At 41.0% G+C, this 14,125-nt stretch overlaps 2 protein-coding genes and 1 long non-coding RNA gene across 3 annotated transcripts in view; all 3 read left to right on the forward strand.

The window, feature by feature from the left end:
- The first annotated feature begins 1,276 nt into the window (after positions 1-1,276).
- On the forward strand, positions 1,277-4,739 carry LOC105427324 (cilia- and flagella-associated protein 43). The gene is made up of 5 exons (XM_089083302.1): positions 1,277-1,841; positions 2,018-2,759; positions 3,044-3,696; positions 3,820-4,620; positions 4,735-4,739. The coding sequence occupies exons 1-5, from the start codon at positions 1,277-1,279 to the stop codon at positions 4,737-4,739; spliced, it is 2,766 nt and encodes a 921-aa protein (XP_088939428.1).
- LOC148934940 (uncharacterized) overlaps positions 4,732-14,125 on the forward strand; it is a 34,007-nt gene continuing 24,613 nt past the window's right edge. Inside the window, exon 1 of the long non-coding RNA XR_016140859.1 lies at positions 4,732-5,344. This is a non-coding gene — a long non-coding RNA (uncharacterized LOC148934940). The remainder of the gene's footprint in view (positions 5,345-14,125) is intronic.
- LOC148934941 (cilia- and flagella-associated protein 43) lies at positions 5,501-6,815 on the forward strand. Its single transcript, XM_089083277.1, has 2 exons — positions 5,501-5,506; positions 5,758-6,815. The coding sequence occupies exons 1-2, from the start codon at positions 5,501-5,503 to the stop codon at positions 6,193-6,195; spliced, it is 444 nt and encodes a 147-aa protein (XP_088939403.1). The 3' UTR covers positions 6,196-6,815.

Raw genomic sequence — 14,125 nt, forward strand, 5'->3', positions numbered from 1 at the left:
GGAACTTTATTTATATAGATATCAAGCATCGTATATAAATGTTATATGAAAATTAATCTGTTTAATTAAATTTATATTCATAATTTTATACAATTCTCTAGATGAGTTTGTAGGTTTTTTTTTTAAAAGAACAAGATTTTAATTGCGTACATCCTTTCGTTCTCTAGGTGTAAGTTTATTGTGCTGAATCGATAAAGTGTGAATGCCTTGTTTCAATGGAACCGAATCTATCTTCTGTCAGGATACTTTAAAGTATACAGTTATACAATAAACATGAAAGATGTTGCTGTAGAATAGTTGTCATTGGTTGAATTGAGCAAAGACAATAGAGGCGCAACAGTTAAACAGGTAATTCTCGGCTGAACGTTCTCTCCGCTTCGTCGTTAGTTGACCGAATAAATGGACATCATATTTTCTATCTCTTTTAAAAGACATTGTCTGCTACTGGCATGCGTGAGTGCAGATCTTTCATTAATTTTTCACAATGTCTTTTATTACTGTGACATAATATTGTACAAATTATTGTCATATTCATATGCTTCAATAAATCAATTTCTCAACTGATTAAATTCCGGATTATACGATTTGAAAAAAATAAGTTCTTTTAATAAGAAGATTATTGTCAAATGCCACATTTAGCATACAAATCTGATACTCGATCAAATATGGTTGTGTCATTTGATTCACTTTTTTCAATAAAGCGAAAAAAAAGCAAAACAAAACAAAATTCAATCTCTAGTTGAGTGAAATTGTTGCTTTCACCATAGAGAACAATCGAAATTTTTGGGCTGATGGAAAATTAATCTCGGATATTGCCGAAGGCATATGAAGTTTACCGGACAATAGTGTCGAATAATACGCTTTGCAAAATGTGATAAAAATATCATTGACAACTATTGATTCCAGTAATTTAGATAATTGCTGTGAAAATAAACATTAAAATGCAATTTTTCTAAATTATTTTTAAGTCAAATAACCTGTAAATTGAATTCAATTTAAATTTAGAATTCTAATCGCTTGTTACTTATTTTATAATCTTATCGACACATACGTATATCAATATATAACATTGTCAAGCTAATAATGATTGATAAATCAGCCACTTTATGACGTTTTATTGAATAATCAATAGTCATTATACACGAGTGTACAAAATTCGTCATTATTCATCCAATTTGCTCGTGATTTGTTTCTCTTTTCGGTTCTTGTCAAAATGGACACATGTTCCATTCTTCATAACCAATTTTATTAGCATAGCGTGGTAAAACGTGCGCGGATGGATCAAGTTTCAAGTAATTCACTCTGCTGGGTACGCGGCGGCAAAATCGAGGAAATAGTTTGGATCGGCAGAGACGTGTTCGCCTGGTGCACCGGCTTATATATCGTCTTCTTTCACACCATCACGAGGCAGCAAACGCTGCGTTGGTGTTGGAACAATGCGACCGGCGATGGTGCTCATTGTATATCCGGTCACGTATTCTCGCCGGTTTTCGCCTTCTCCGAGAGATCGCTAAATCCACGAATTCTTGTCCTCGCGTATCCCTCGATGACAAAAATCTGCGAGTGCGTTGAAGGATGCGACAGCGGTTATCTGGCGATCGCGTTCACGTCGGACGACTATCTCGTATCGTTGGGTTCTTATCCGAATTTCCCGATGATCGTGTGGCGCTGGAAAACAGGAGAGAAGATCGCGATCGTTAACACGTCCATACGCGACGAGATCGGGCAGACAATCAGGATAACTCCGAACGGACGCACCATCGTTGGTCAAATGGGAAAAACATGCGGAAAATTATTTACCTGGGAGCTCGATGTCATCGATAAAATCATTATCTTAAAAGGTCACGTCATTTTTTTATTTTTCTTTCCAAAAGAATTTTAATTTTCTTAAATTTTTAAATGGAACGACATGTTATATAGTTGATGATTCTAAAATATTTTTAAGTAAATACTTAAGAGTAATACTTAGGTGATATTTTTAAGTAAATTTCTAAAATATTCGTTTTTTTTCGTAAAGATCATGAGATAAAACTGCCGGGAGAAGTTATGATTCGTGGAATGGATTGGTGCTCGGATACACCGAATAATCCGCTATTGACTATCACCGATGTGCACGGTCACGTTTACTTGAGCAACTATGATGGTACCAGTGTCCGCCGCATTGTTTTCTCGCAACGTTGCGAGAATGTCGAGACGCCAGCTGTATTCTGGTTTCGCGGTGGTATCATTCTCAAGACAACCTTCTGTCAGATCCGCTATTTCAAGAAGGAACCGACGACCGACACCTGGCGCAAGCAATGGCACGTCAAGTCGACCTGCAAACTCAATATTCTAGTCATGCATCCTTTCAAGAATTGGCTCTTCTATCACACTCTTGAGGGATATCTGATGCAAATGGTGATTCCCGAAAACGGGACTACCGTACCGATGATTTATCGATATCTGCATCATGGCGGTAGATACCGTTTCGTCGACTTCTTGCATCCCTGGTGTCATCATCTTGCGGCAATAGACGATTTCAAGGAGTTGAATATTCTCGAGAGTTATAGTGGCAGTGAGGTCTCCAAAGTAGAGCTCGACATGGAAGGTGATATATCGGCTCAAATCTCACACCCGGACGATCCCCTGATCGTCGTTGTCAGCAATCGGGGTGAGACGATAATCGTGGGTGTTACCGATCCAGAGCGACCAATGATACTAGCGTATTTTCGTCTCCAGAAGAACCCATTAGATCTCATAAAATTTTCCTATTCCGGCAAGTAGGTTGAGTATAATTAACAAGTTACGAAAAGAATATCATATTAAAAACACTGTAATATTAACACGAATTGAAGATTCTGCGTTATCTATTTTCTAACTCGAGTACATGGCACATAGAGTCTGAAACACATGGGAATTTCATATGTATATTATTTATTATATGTCTCTATTATATAAATATGATTTTCCACGTCCCAATAGCATTTTTCTAATCACACTTTCGCCAAATTTATTTAAATGAGCAAGAGTATGCGTCTGCAATTAAAATTACGATGACCAACAGATTTCTGATTGTCGCGCAGAAGGAGACAGGCAATTGCTATTGCGTGAATCTGCAATATGACACGCCATGGGACGTGGTAGCTCAGCTCCAAGCTAAGAATCGTCTCGCCGACGTGATACTATATGACGACGAAGTGCATGGGAATCTGAAGGTGCTCATGCTCCATGCCAAGCATGAGCCATTTAGTTCAGTGGGCCAGCAGTTGTTCGTGTACAACGTGTCATATCCCATCGGCGTAAATCGACGTCTGATCAGCAATATTGCCGATGTCATAACGCTGCCCGCGTTCTTTTGCGAGCTGTGTCACGCGCCTGGAAACGATGATTCTCAGATGTTGATAGGCTCGCCTTATCTCGAACGACAGCTGCATACGCTGAAACTAAGACACTTTAAGGACGTAACTTCGATGGACGCAGCGCTGACGGGCCACCACGTGCGACTTGCCCGTGTCTTCGCCAATCGACGTTGGATCGTCACATGTGCTTACGACGGACTGATAATTATTCGCGACAAAACGATACAGCAGATCGTCACCGTGGTACCGGCGCATCACAGACTCGATTCGGGCAGCCGTAAGGCGATTATTAATCTCGATGGTAGCGCAACGGTCGCTCTTGGTCACGATGGTTCCTTGGTTGCGACGCACATTCGTTGTGAGAATAAACAAGTGTGTGTTAACAATATGATCTTTTTTTTTATTTTCTCTTAAAAGATCTTGTTTAATTTCTCTTTTACATTGTTCTCTCTCACGCAACAGTGACAATTCTTGTTTCTAGCACAGAAGAGCAAAATGGTCTCGACTGAAACCGAAAGCGTTTACTTAGTGGACCACCAACGATATGAAAACCGAAAGGAGAAGATACTTTCGGATTACGCCTCTCTGGATCCGGCGATCCGTGCCTCGTTGACTCGAGTCAGAGTAGACTTTCCAGCAGCCGGCGAAACGGGATTCGCAACCTGGGAGGAATGGCGGCAGGACGCGCAGCTGCAAGAGGAAACGAGATTCCACGCCGCGGAGAAGGCCGCCATTGTGAAGGATCTGACAACATTGAAGGCCACCGTGAAGCGGCTCCTCGACGCCAACGAAAGCTGTCCGGAGATGGAGAGGTTACCGGTGTCTGCGTTTGATCTGAACAGGGCGGGTCGCGATCGGAAATTGAAGACGGCCAAGGACGAGCGCGAGGACGTTCGCATGGAGCTCGAATACCTTTGTGCCGCGATGGACCGCGTGACCGGTTGGTTGAGAGCGACCTTCTGGGATCCGCAAATCGTCTTGGGTCGCTCTATATTCTCCCTCCGCGATGACACGGAGGTGACGAATTATCCGATGACCGCGGAAGATCCATATTTCAAGGAGCACCTACGATGGGCGCAATTCGCCAGGGACTCGATACGCAGCATCGTATTCGACACCTTCCAGCCGTGGCACAGCTACACGGATGAGCAACTACGAGCGGAATTGAGCAAGCTCGTCCGACTGTACCACGAGGAAGAGCGACGCAAGACGGATCTGCTCCTGGAAGAGGAGGAGCGCGAGATCGATCCCGCGGAACTAGCAGAGCTGCGGGCGGTCGACGGTAAGATAATAATTTTCTTTTTCAATGAATCTTAGAGCGTGGCACTTTAATCTCCCGGCTTCCGACAACGGCAATAACACATCTCTTCAATAACATTATCATTCTTTGCAACAGATTGACGCTTCGTGTACCTAAAAGGTTTTTTTTTTAATATCTTTTGCATTACAACGTTTTCTTAAAATTGGAAGGTTTTCTGAAAAAAAATCTCAAAAAAGCACGTAATAAGATAAGGGACGTTTTAAATCTTACACTTTTTTTTTCTTTCATTGTAACTTATCAGAATGAAAATAAGAGACCTCAATTGTACGCAAAGAAAAAGGAAAAGGAGTAAAAATTGATTTGTTTGCGTCATTTTGATTTTAATTTGAAGCTGCAAGATTTGTGATATTCGATTTTATTTTATTAAACTTTGCTAATCGACTGCTGTTCACCTGCAGGCATGACGACGCATCGGTTCGTCGAGCAATCGCCTTACTATTACTCGCAGATGGAGTCCTACGGGTTCGCGCACGTGATGTTAGACGATCGTTATCTGATGCACGACTACCTCAAGCTCCTTACCTACTTCAACAGGCTCTTCGATGACATGTACGCGGTGAAAGAGCGGGAAATGAACGTGATACAGGAGAGGAACGAACGGATACGTCATATAAACTCCGAGTTGAGGATAATGTTCGACCAGAGTGTTCCGCAGATTCCTGTTGATCCGCAGTGGCACCCCAAGGTAAACACGAGATGCAAACATTGCTTCTAACGGGTATTCGAAAAATCCGGCCTTAATTGAATTGCTGCACGGAGAAATGCGAATTAATTTTTTTGCGAGTGTATTAGGAAAATTAAAATAAGTTTCTTCACGAAAAGGAACACGCAAACTTTAAAAATGATGGTAAAAGGAATTCAAATTCTTCTTACGGAAAAAAAATTATCAATAAATATTCTGTCTCTTTATAATAATTTACTAGATTTAATAAAATAATAAATTTTTTTTCAGTTATTATGTAGACGTGAATTTATAATACAAGTTTTGAGAATTAAAATTAATTCTTTTTTTTATTACGACATGATATAAAACTTTTCTGCTCAGTATAATGTTGCAATTAATAGGGATTAGATATGTAATTTAAATACATTAATTAGGAGAAAGCAGAGAGCATTGTTGAAGTGCTTCATCATGAAATCAAAGCGATACCATATGTATCGCCGTCACAGCAGGAAATTCTGAACAAACAAGCGGCGGAAGCCGAACAAATCAGACAATTATTGCTGGCCGATGATTTCCGCGAGCGTGCTTTGATGAAGATGATGGACGGCATGTTGGAGATTCATTGGGAGGATATCATCAAGAGAGATATTCGCCAGCCCGCGTGTATGCTGGAGAAACAGCCGGAGCAATACACGCCTAGCGACATTGCGGCCGTAAAAAAGTACAAAACAGACGTGGATATGCTTCGGGAAGAACGGGAACGTTACAAAAGGATGCTCGAGGCTGATTACGCGAAGATTAACGGACTTCTTCAGGAAGGCATCGACAAATTCGACGCTAAACTGAATGAATTTTTTCAGGTCTCTCTTTAGTTGAGATGATAATTTTTAATTATTATTTATTCATCAATTGAGTTAATTTTCTTTTATAACTTTTATTTTAAAATAAATTAGAATGTTATATAATTATATTAACACTTTCTTTTATATTTATTGACAGACTCGGTGAACTCGTCAGATTTTTAAATCAATGTCGTTTTGCTTTGTAGCTAAAATTAAAAATTGAAGCGGCGATAAACCAACTAAAGTTACGACATATTCGCGGTCGTTTGCGTAACTTAGCACGAATCGAGGCTATAAAAGAAGACGATAGAATAAAACGAGAAATATCCGAGAAGTGTCGCTACGAAGGTACATTGGAAGAACACACACGGAAGCTGCGCGACATTTATCAGGACATGCTCGCGCAACACGATGCACTCTGCACTTATGAGAAGACAATGATGAAGAAGTTCCAGCATGATATCGTCTCATTGTCGAAAGCCAATGTCGAGTTTCTTGGACGGCAGTATAAGCAAAGACCGCGGGTATCTTTGAAGAACATTGAGGTCAGCGACCTGCTCAATCTCGCCAACTATATTGTAGATCGCATCAAGCCAACTTATTTACCAGCTGAATGCATGGATTACGCGAAGAGTCTTGAGAATTTGGACGTAAGGTCCACTGGATTGCCGCAATCGATTGACGCAAATCACTGGGACCATCTGACACAATCGCGCCGCCAAAAGATCAATATCGAAATGAAGATCAAGGCTCAGCAACTGCAGATAGCTGCAGTGGAGCGGACGATCGCTGTGTTCGAGGGTAAGATCGATGTATGTAGATCGAGCATCGTCCTCCTGAAAGATCAGCTGAAGAAAACGAGGGATGAACGGATGATGCGCGAGCAGGACGCGGAGATTCAGCTGGTGCTGAAGAGAGGTCAAGTGGAGCTGAAACTGCAGGGTGAACGACGCGACGCCATGGATGCTGTCTTGGTGCCACGTGGTGAGATTGAGCGGATCAACGAGCACATTCGTGTCGCGGGTGCACGCAAGTTGGATATCCTGAAGCGTATAATTGATTTCCGTCATGGGATGCTGTCGATCGAGTGGGAGCACCGTTGCCTGAAGATGCGCTTCAAGGAGCTGGAGGAGGAGTTGCGCTTTATAGAAGATGTCATAGTCACCCGGGATATGCGCACCTACCTGAAGAGGAAGGCAAAAGGGCTACGTGACGATAAAACTGCAGTACATCTCGAAAAGGAAATTGAGTCTACGAAGAAGTCTCTGGACAAAGCCTTGTCCAAGGAGAGGAGTAAACTGGAGAATCTCCGACGGAAGATTGCCGGCGTGAAGAAAAACAACGCCGAGCTTGATCAAACCATCACCGAGATGAACGTGGCGAAATGGGAACTGGAACAGCAGTACGATGTTATTGGGGAGATGAGAGAGCGCGAACACAGGGACCGGAAGATGCGTCTTTTCAAGCAACGGTCTGACTTGGTTAGCAAGCTTCAAGACAATTACACAGAGCTCCTGGCACTGCAGACCGAGCATGAATTGTTACGGTTGCGAACGTATCCCATGTTGGAGTATTTTCGGACGTTGGACGAATGCTAAGGGCGACGAATGGCTAGTGGTCAATCTGTTTTAAAACGTAATTGTTTTAAAATAAGTAAAGATTTATAAAATTATACGTCGGAGAGATTGGGAAAGTATTTAACTTGATATTATAATGATTTGCAGAAAATAAGAAGGACTACTATCGAGATTTAACTTTAGATTAACTTTTTTTTAACTACCATATTTCTAGCTCTGCGTTCTACATTGTTTTTTTTTTTTTTAATTAATATCAATGAATTAAAAGAAGAAAAGAAATAAGATACCTGACACAGGTCCTTCCACAGCGATCGTATTTGCTCGTCAGGTACTATACTTTATCGCATTATCTCAATCTTCATTGAGTAATTTAATTAAGTTTATAGATAATCGCGAGAGCGGAGAGGAAACTACACGCACCAATAACAGAGCCGAGCCACGCCTGCGTTTTTTCGCGCGCATAAACTTAGCGTAATCTCGCGATCGCTAATTTCACCATCACGAGGCGGCGGGGTCGGGGCCCACCTAAACTCCGCTAAATCACGATCAACGTGGCGGCGGGATTTTAATCGGCGACGTTTCACTACGATCTTACAAAGGACAAGCGGCAATTTACGCCGGCGGCATAAATCACCCGGCGACCCGATCTCGATACATAATGGGTGCCGCTCGCGGTTCTACGCTCTTTTTTTCATCATAAATAACAGTACTAATAGTACACCGGCGAGATGAATGATGCGGTCACGGCAACGACGGCGGCGGCGGCGGCGGCGTCGGCGGCGGTGGATCATCGAGTCTCCGCGCAAAGTGCGCGCGTACGAATCAATTTAATCTGGGAAATTTCCAGGTGGTCCTTTCGAGAGAAAAGAACCGAGAGGAAAAAAAGAAAGTGGAGACTCATTCCGCGACGATTAGAGGATGCCGATCCCGGTGGACCGTGGTTTTCTCGATCTTTCACGAAGGCCAGATCCGCGTCCGTTGTTGCGCGCGACACTGTAAATATTTTCGACTTAATGGCGATTTGATTTTTATTAATGGAAGCAGTTGCGGTATTACGCGCCTCATTCCTTGGCATATTTTCCGTCCGCGACGTACCGCGTGGTAGCCGCGCGCGAAGGGAGAAAAAAAAGAGCGATATCCGCGACAGTCGATCGATTAATCATCGTTTCCCCGCTGACGCGGCCACAATGCCGTCGTTGTCCTGAAGGAAGGCGAAATTGGGATACCGCGGTGCTGCCTGCATCTATCGCGACGCTTGTTGTAAGATGTTCCAACGAAGAATATGTCGTGATACTAGCGGAGTTTACTCGTCATAAAAATGAGTTTTTAATCGCACGCGAGTTTATATTACGCTGTATTTATATTACGAGTTTGTATTACGAGACTACTATGTTCAATCATTTAATATATGCTTTTATTTAATGTGTTTCATTGTCTGTACGTGACTAATAATTAATATATAATAAGATGTCCGAGAGAGGAGCACGCCATATTGGGAGGATGATAAAATTTAATGTAAAAGCGAATTACACAATTGCAACAATGATATTTATAATCGCTTTTAATTTACGTTAATGTTGTAAAGTTTAATACTTCATTATTATTTACGTGTAATTAATATTTAATCAATATTTCACGCGTACACGTGATGCGCGTTGTTATTATAAATGTTATATTCCCTTTACAAATCAAATTATTGGATTTTAAACAGTATACATAATCGTCTTCTTTTTAGCATGCGGCAATATAATTTCTGATAAAATTTAAAATGAATGCATTTTTTTATATGGCAGGTTTGTGATCTCTGGCCTTCGCTCGCGCTTGTCTCTCGTCCGGAATTTTTAATTAAAGTGCATTTAGCGAGATATATTCTTCTAGAGTCGTGAAAAAGTGAATTCCCGTACGCGTTTACGCAACGAATTTCGCGCCGCGGATTCGCCGGAATCCGCATCGCCGCCGAAGAAGAACGGTCGTTATCGGGAGAGCCGGCCACTCCAATCAATGCAAATCAAATCGAGAGCCGCGGACTACATAGCGCGTAGTCAAATCAACCGGATAAAAGCTTCATGAATGTAAAGGACCCCCCCTGAATGGTGAACACGAGCCAGCCAATCTGGTAATGCGTCTTTGCCTCCTCGCCCCCGGTTTGCGCGCCTCTCGTTCGGCGAGCAAAAAAAAAAGGGGGAAAGAAAATATCGGCGCGGCGCGAAACGTCAGGTAGGCCAACGATGTAATAGACATCGCGTTGAATATTACACGACGTAATGGGGAATGAGTGTGACATTATAGGGGTGTTATGTAGGGGGTGAACCGCACAATTCGCCCAGTTTGAATATTTCTGTTGTCGATGAATCGACATGAGTTTTTATTGGAATAATTTGAAAACGGGGATCTTCCGGATACAACATTCTTTTTTACATCAAAAATAAGCTTTCATCATATGTTTCGAATATAATATTTTTAAGCTTATTAGATAAATAATAATTTATAAAAATAATAATTTATTTCACTTATTCTTAACTTATTAATATTCGCTTATCGTCCATTTGTTCTTTGTCTATTTTTTCCTTTATTTGAAATATAAATACAAATAATTTTATGGTCTCGATAAAAATAAGATTTGACATTTGTCTGAATTAATTATCATTAAAGATAATAATCAAACAGATCTGCTTTATTCGAGAACCTTACGTTCTTCCGAGATTATATTGTACAATTCCAAATCATCGTGGATAGATTTCCCGCAGGAATTCTTGAACTCATAATTACCTTTCCAGGTACACAAAGCAATGCACTCAATGGTGTCGCAAAATGGATTGGACGAGTTTTTAAGTGAACAAATTTACAAATAAAGTTTACCTCGTCAAAGAGGAAAATGTGCATCGAGTGGAAATTCTGTATCAGTGATTTTGACTGATTTACCGAGATAAACGGAATGGAAATATTTGTAACACTACTGATAGATAGTGCGCGATTGAATCCTTTTACTATACGATGGACAATACAGGACGATACCTTTCTCTTCTCGGCACCGTAATCTTTTCTCTTTGAATCGATTGAAAATGCTAGCGCCATTGCTGCTATAATTTCAGAAGATATTTCGAGTACCGAGATAAATATATAAATTATTTCGCAAGCAATCATATTAATTATAAGCAATGATATTTTATATAGCTGTTTAGATTTTAATTTGTTCTAAATTTGAGTTTTTATAGAAGCTTCTTTCAAAATTTTTGCTGATGATTATAATCATTTTACTATTAATGGATTTTATGAAAGCAAAATTGTAATATGGAAACGATCATATTTATTGCGATCCGATGTCAAGCACTTTTTTCAAAAATTTTACATATAATATTTTATTTTAACTTAATTGCATAAATCGAAAAGAATCGCATTAAATCGATTAAATTCAAAACACGGAATAATTCAGAGTATATATACAGAGTGTCCCAGAGCAATGGAGACTATTTTGCGGGCTAAAAGTCGAAAAGTCTTCTACTATTTTGCAATTTTTGCAATAGTTAACGAGTTATTAATTCTTAAAAATCACCGTATTAGCCCGACCCACCGGCAAATGCAAGCGCGCGGTAAAATTTCCGCCCGGCGATCATCGTTGCTAGGCGTGCGAGGGATTGTTTTCTTCAGTATATTAGTTATAAATATTGCCGCTTAAAGAAAAAAAATTTCTAATTTTTAAAAATTAATAACTCGTTAACTATTGCGAAAATTGCAAAAGTAGAAGACTTTTCGACTTTTAATCCGCTCTATTTACACATAAAAATAGTCTCCATTACTTATCTTTGTTTTATTCATTTCAATGTATGTCAAAATAACTGCTAAAATATCGAAAAACAGGTGACATATGATTAAAATATACATAGCTAGTATTTTATAGTTTCACATTATGCTATTATATTTCATATATATATATATATATATATGTGTAAAATAAGTGTGTTAAAAGATTGTCCTATGTTAAAATATTATTCTATCTTATATTGTTGCGCATACAAGAAACAATATAAGATACCTTGTATATTACTTTTGCGCGTTATTGGAATTATTTACAAGGCGTAGAGTTATTAAAAGAATTCTGAACTAATCATTATTAATTAATCATATTATTATTCTAAATTTCCGAGTATGTGGCATGATCGTTTATTTCACTAATATATTTACTAATGTATTTACTTATCTCCCCTCTAATAATTTTCATCCAATCTGTTGGAGAATCTAAGTAACTTGTCTGTCTGCCTCTTCTCCCCGGTATTTGTACCTGTACCGCTATATTTTATCGGGCTTATTATCACGTTTATACAATCCTCATCGTTATCCTTCGCAATCTGTCGATGTCCATGCTGCGTCGATGCAATCCCGCGAGGTGAGGTCTTTCTCTTTCCTCGTCGTTCCAGCGCCGTATATGGCGAGGCGATTGCGAGACAGGCTCGTTGGCGCAATAAAAATTTGACACGATCGTCCACATCGCCGTGGAAGAAAAACGGTTGGGGCGGACGGGCGGCGGCGGGGAGGGAGTTAACATCGGCTAACTTTATGACTCGCGCTACTCGCGCAAGGGCGAAAGGGACGACAGCGAAACTCGTTATTATCCGACCGTACTTCTTCGTGGCATCCGAGAAGAAGACGGCCGCGGCGATAGCGGTGACGGCGGTGGCGGTGGCGGCGGCGGCGATGCCGTCTCGGGTCTCTTTCTCTCTCTCTCTCTCTCTCTCTCTCTCTCTCTCTCTCTCCATGGGCCACTTTCCGACCATAAAGAGACAAAGGAGCGTTTCTCTCCCCTTACCCCGCGGAAGGCAGTAAACTCTCATTTTCGCAAAATAAAAAAGGTGCTCGGAAACGGCTTGCACCGGGGGATGTGAAATTCTCTCGCTCGCCTCGGAATTCCACTTCGGCGAGACCGATGCGTTTCAAGCCTCGCGAGACTTGTCGAGAATCCCTGTCCGTCTCGAGGGATGAACAAATTATTTACACAACAGTAGGGATTATATACGTATAAATATAATTTTAATCCTCGTACACGTTTATAATACATTGACATTTTTCTCCTTTTATCACTACTGATATACGGCTTTATCGTATTTTATATAAACACATTTTACATAATATAAAACAGAATATATCTAAATGTCTATTCAAACGCAGAGAACGCGGAGCATTTATCCTTTATCGTTCCATATATATTTTCAACGTGCCGTTTTCGGGAAAGCACACGCATATGTAAGACGGGGAGTACTTTCGCTTCCGTCGGTCCCACGGGTGGACTCTGCCAAGGCGTGACATTAATCTTTCCTAAGCTGGACGTTTCTGCCGTTCCGCTGTGCTCCGTGCGGCGTATTTGCGTATGCACCGAGTCGACGGGCGCGGAACGTCGGTGAATCGGTTGGGACGCGTTAACGCCACCCCTCGTTCGTTTTCGGCGGATTGGACTGAACGCTCACGACGTTCCATCGTCATACTGAATGGTTAACCAAGCAAAGACGAAACGCGAAACCGAATGATTCTCGAGCATTATCGTTCTTCCGTCATACAAGTATCTTCGAATAAAGCCGCAAATATTACGAGCACAAATCAAAAAGGAAATCAACTGGCAATTGCAAGAAAATATTTCAAAGTAAGAAAAGTTTCGAGGGACAATTAATCTCTATAAATTCTTTTTTTCTGTAACAAAGTCACGTGAGGAAAAAGATTGATTGAAATCAATGAGAGACAGACAACTGTAATCACAGAGCGTTTTTTTCTTTCAGCAAACAAAATTAGGATTAGGAGCAAACGGGACGGTTTTACGTTGCTCTAAAATCTCAATTTTCAAAGTTTGGAAATCTCGCGCGGTAACTTTCGTGGACAATTTCTCCGATGAGGAAGTTCTTTTCCTGGGAGGCTTCGAGCTTTCGGCCCTCTTGGCCCTCTCGGCGCCGACCACGCTCGGGGCTTGAATTACGACCGGTGCTTATTACCATCTTTATTCTACTTTGTAACTCAGGCTGAAACTCGGAGGACGGGTAGTGGAAGGAGGCCACGACGCGAGGCTTCGCCGGCCGGATTTTACGATTACGAGACTAATCTCGTTTTAATGACAGGGTCCCACGTGGTCGGCGAATAATGAAGTGTCAAATCGGTCGGGCACGGTGGGCGTTGTTTTCCACTTTGGGTCCCCGACTATATATATATATATATATATACACACACACACAATATATCAATATATATATATATATATATATATATATATACACACATATATACGTGTCTGCGGAGAGGCCTGGTAATGTATTCCGCGGGCAGATTTTAATTAGCAGCGGGAGGATCTCGCCCTTTACTACCAGGCCCACTGTATCATTATGTTCTGAAACTCCCTATGCCTG

Source organism: Pogonomyrmex barbatus, unplaced genomic scaffold, assembly GCF_055798465.1.
Source record: "Pogonomyrmex barbatus isolate J1 unplaced genomic scaffold, ASM5579846v1 scaffold7, whole genome shotgun sequence".
Taxonomy (NCBI): Eukaryota; Metazoa; Arthropoda; class Insecta; order Hymenoptera; family Formicidae; genus Pogonomyrmex; species Pogonomyrmex barbatus.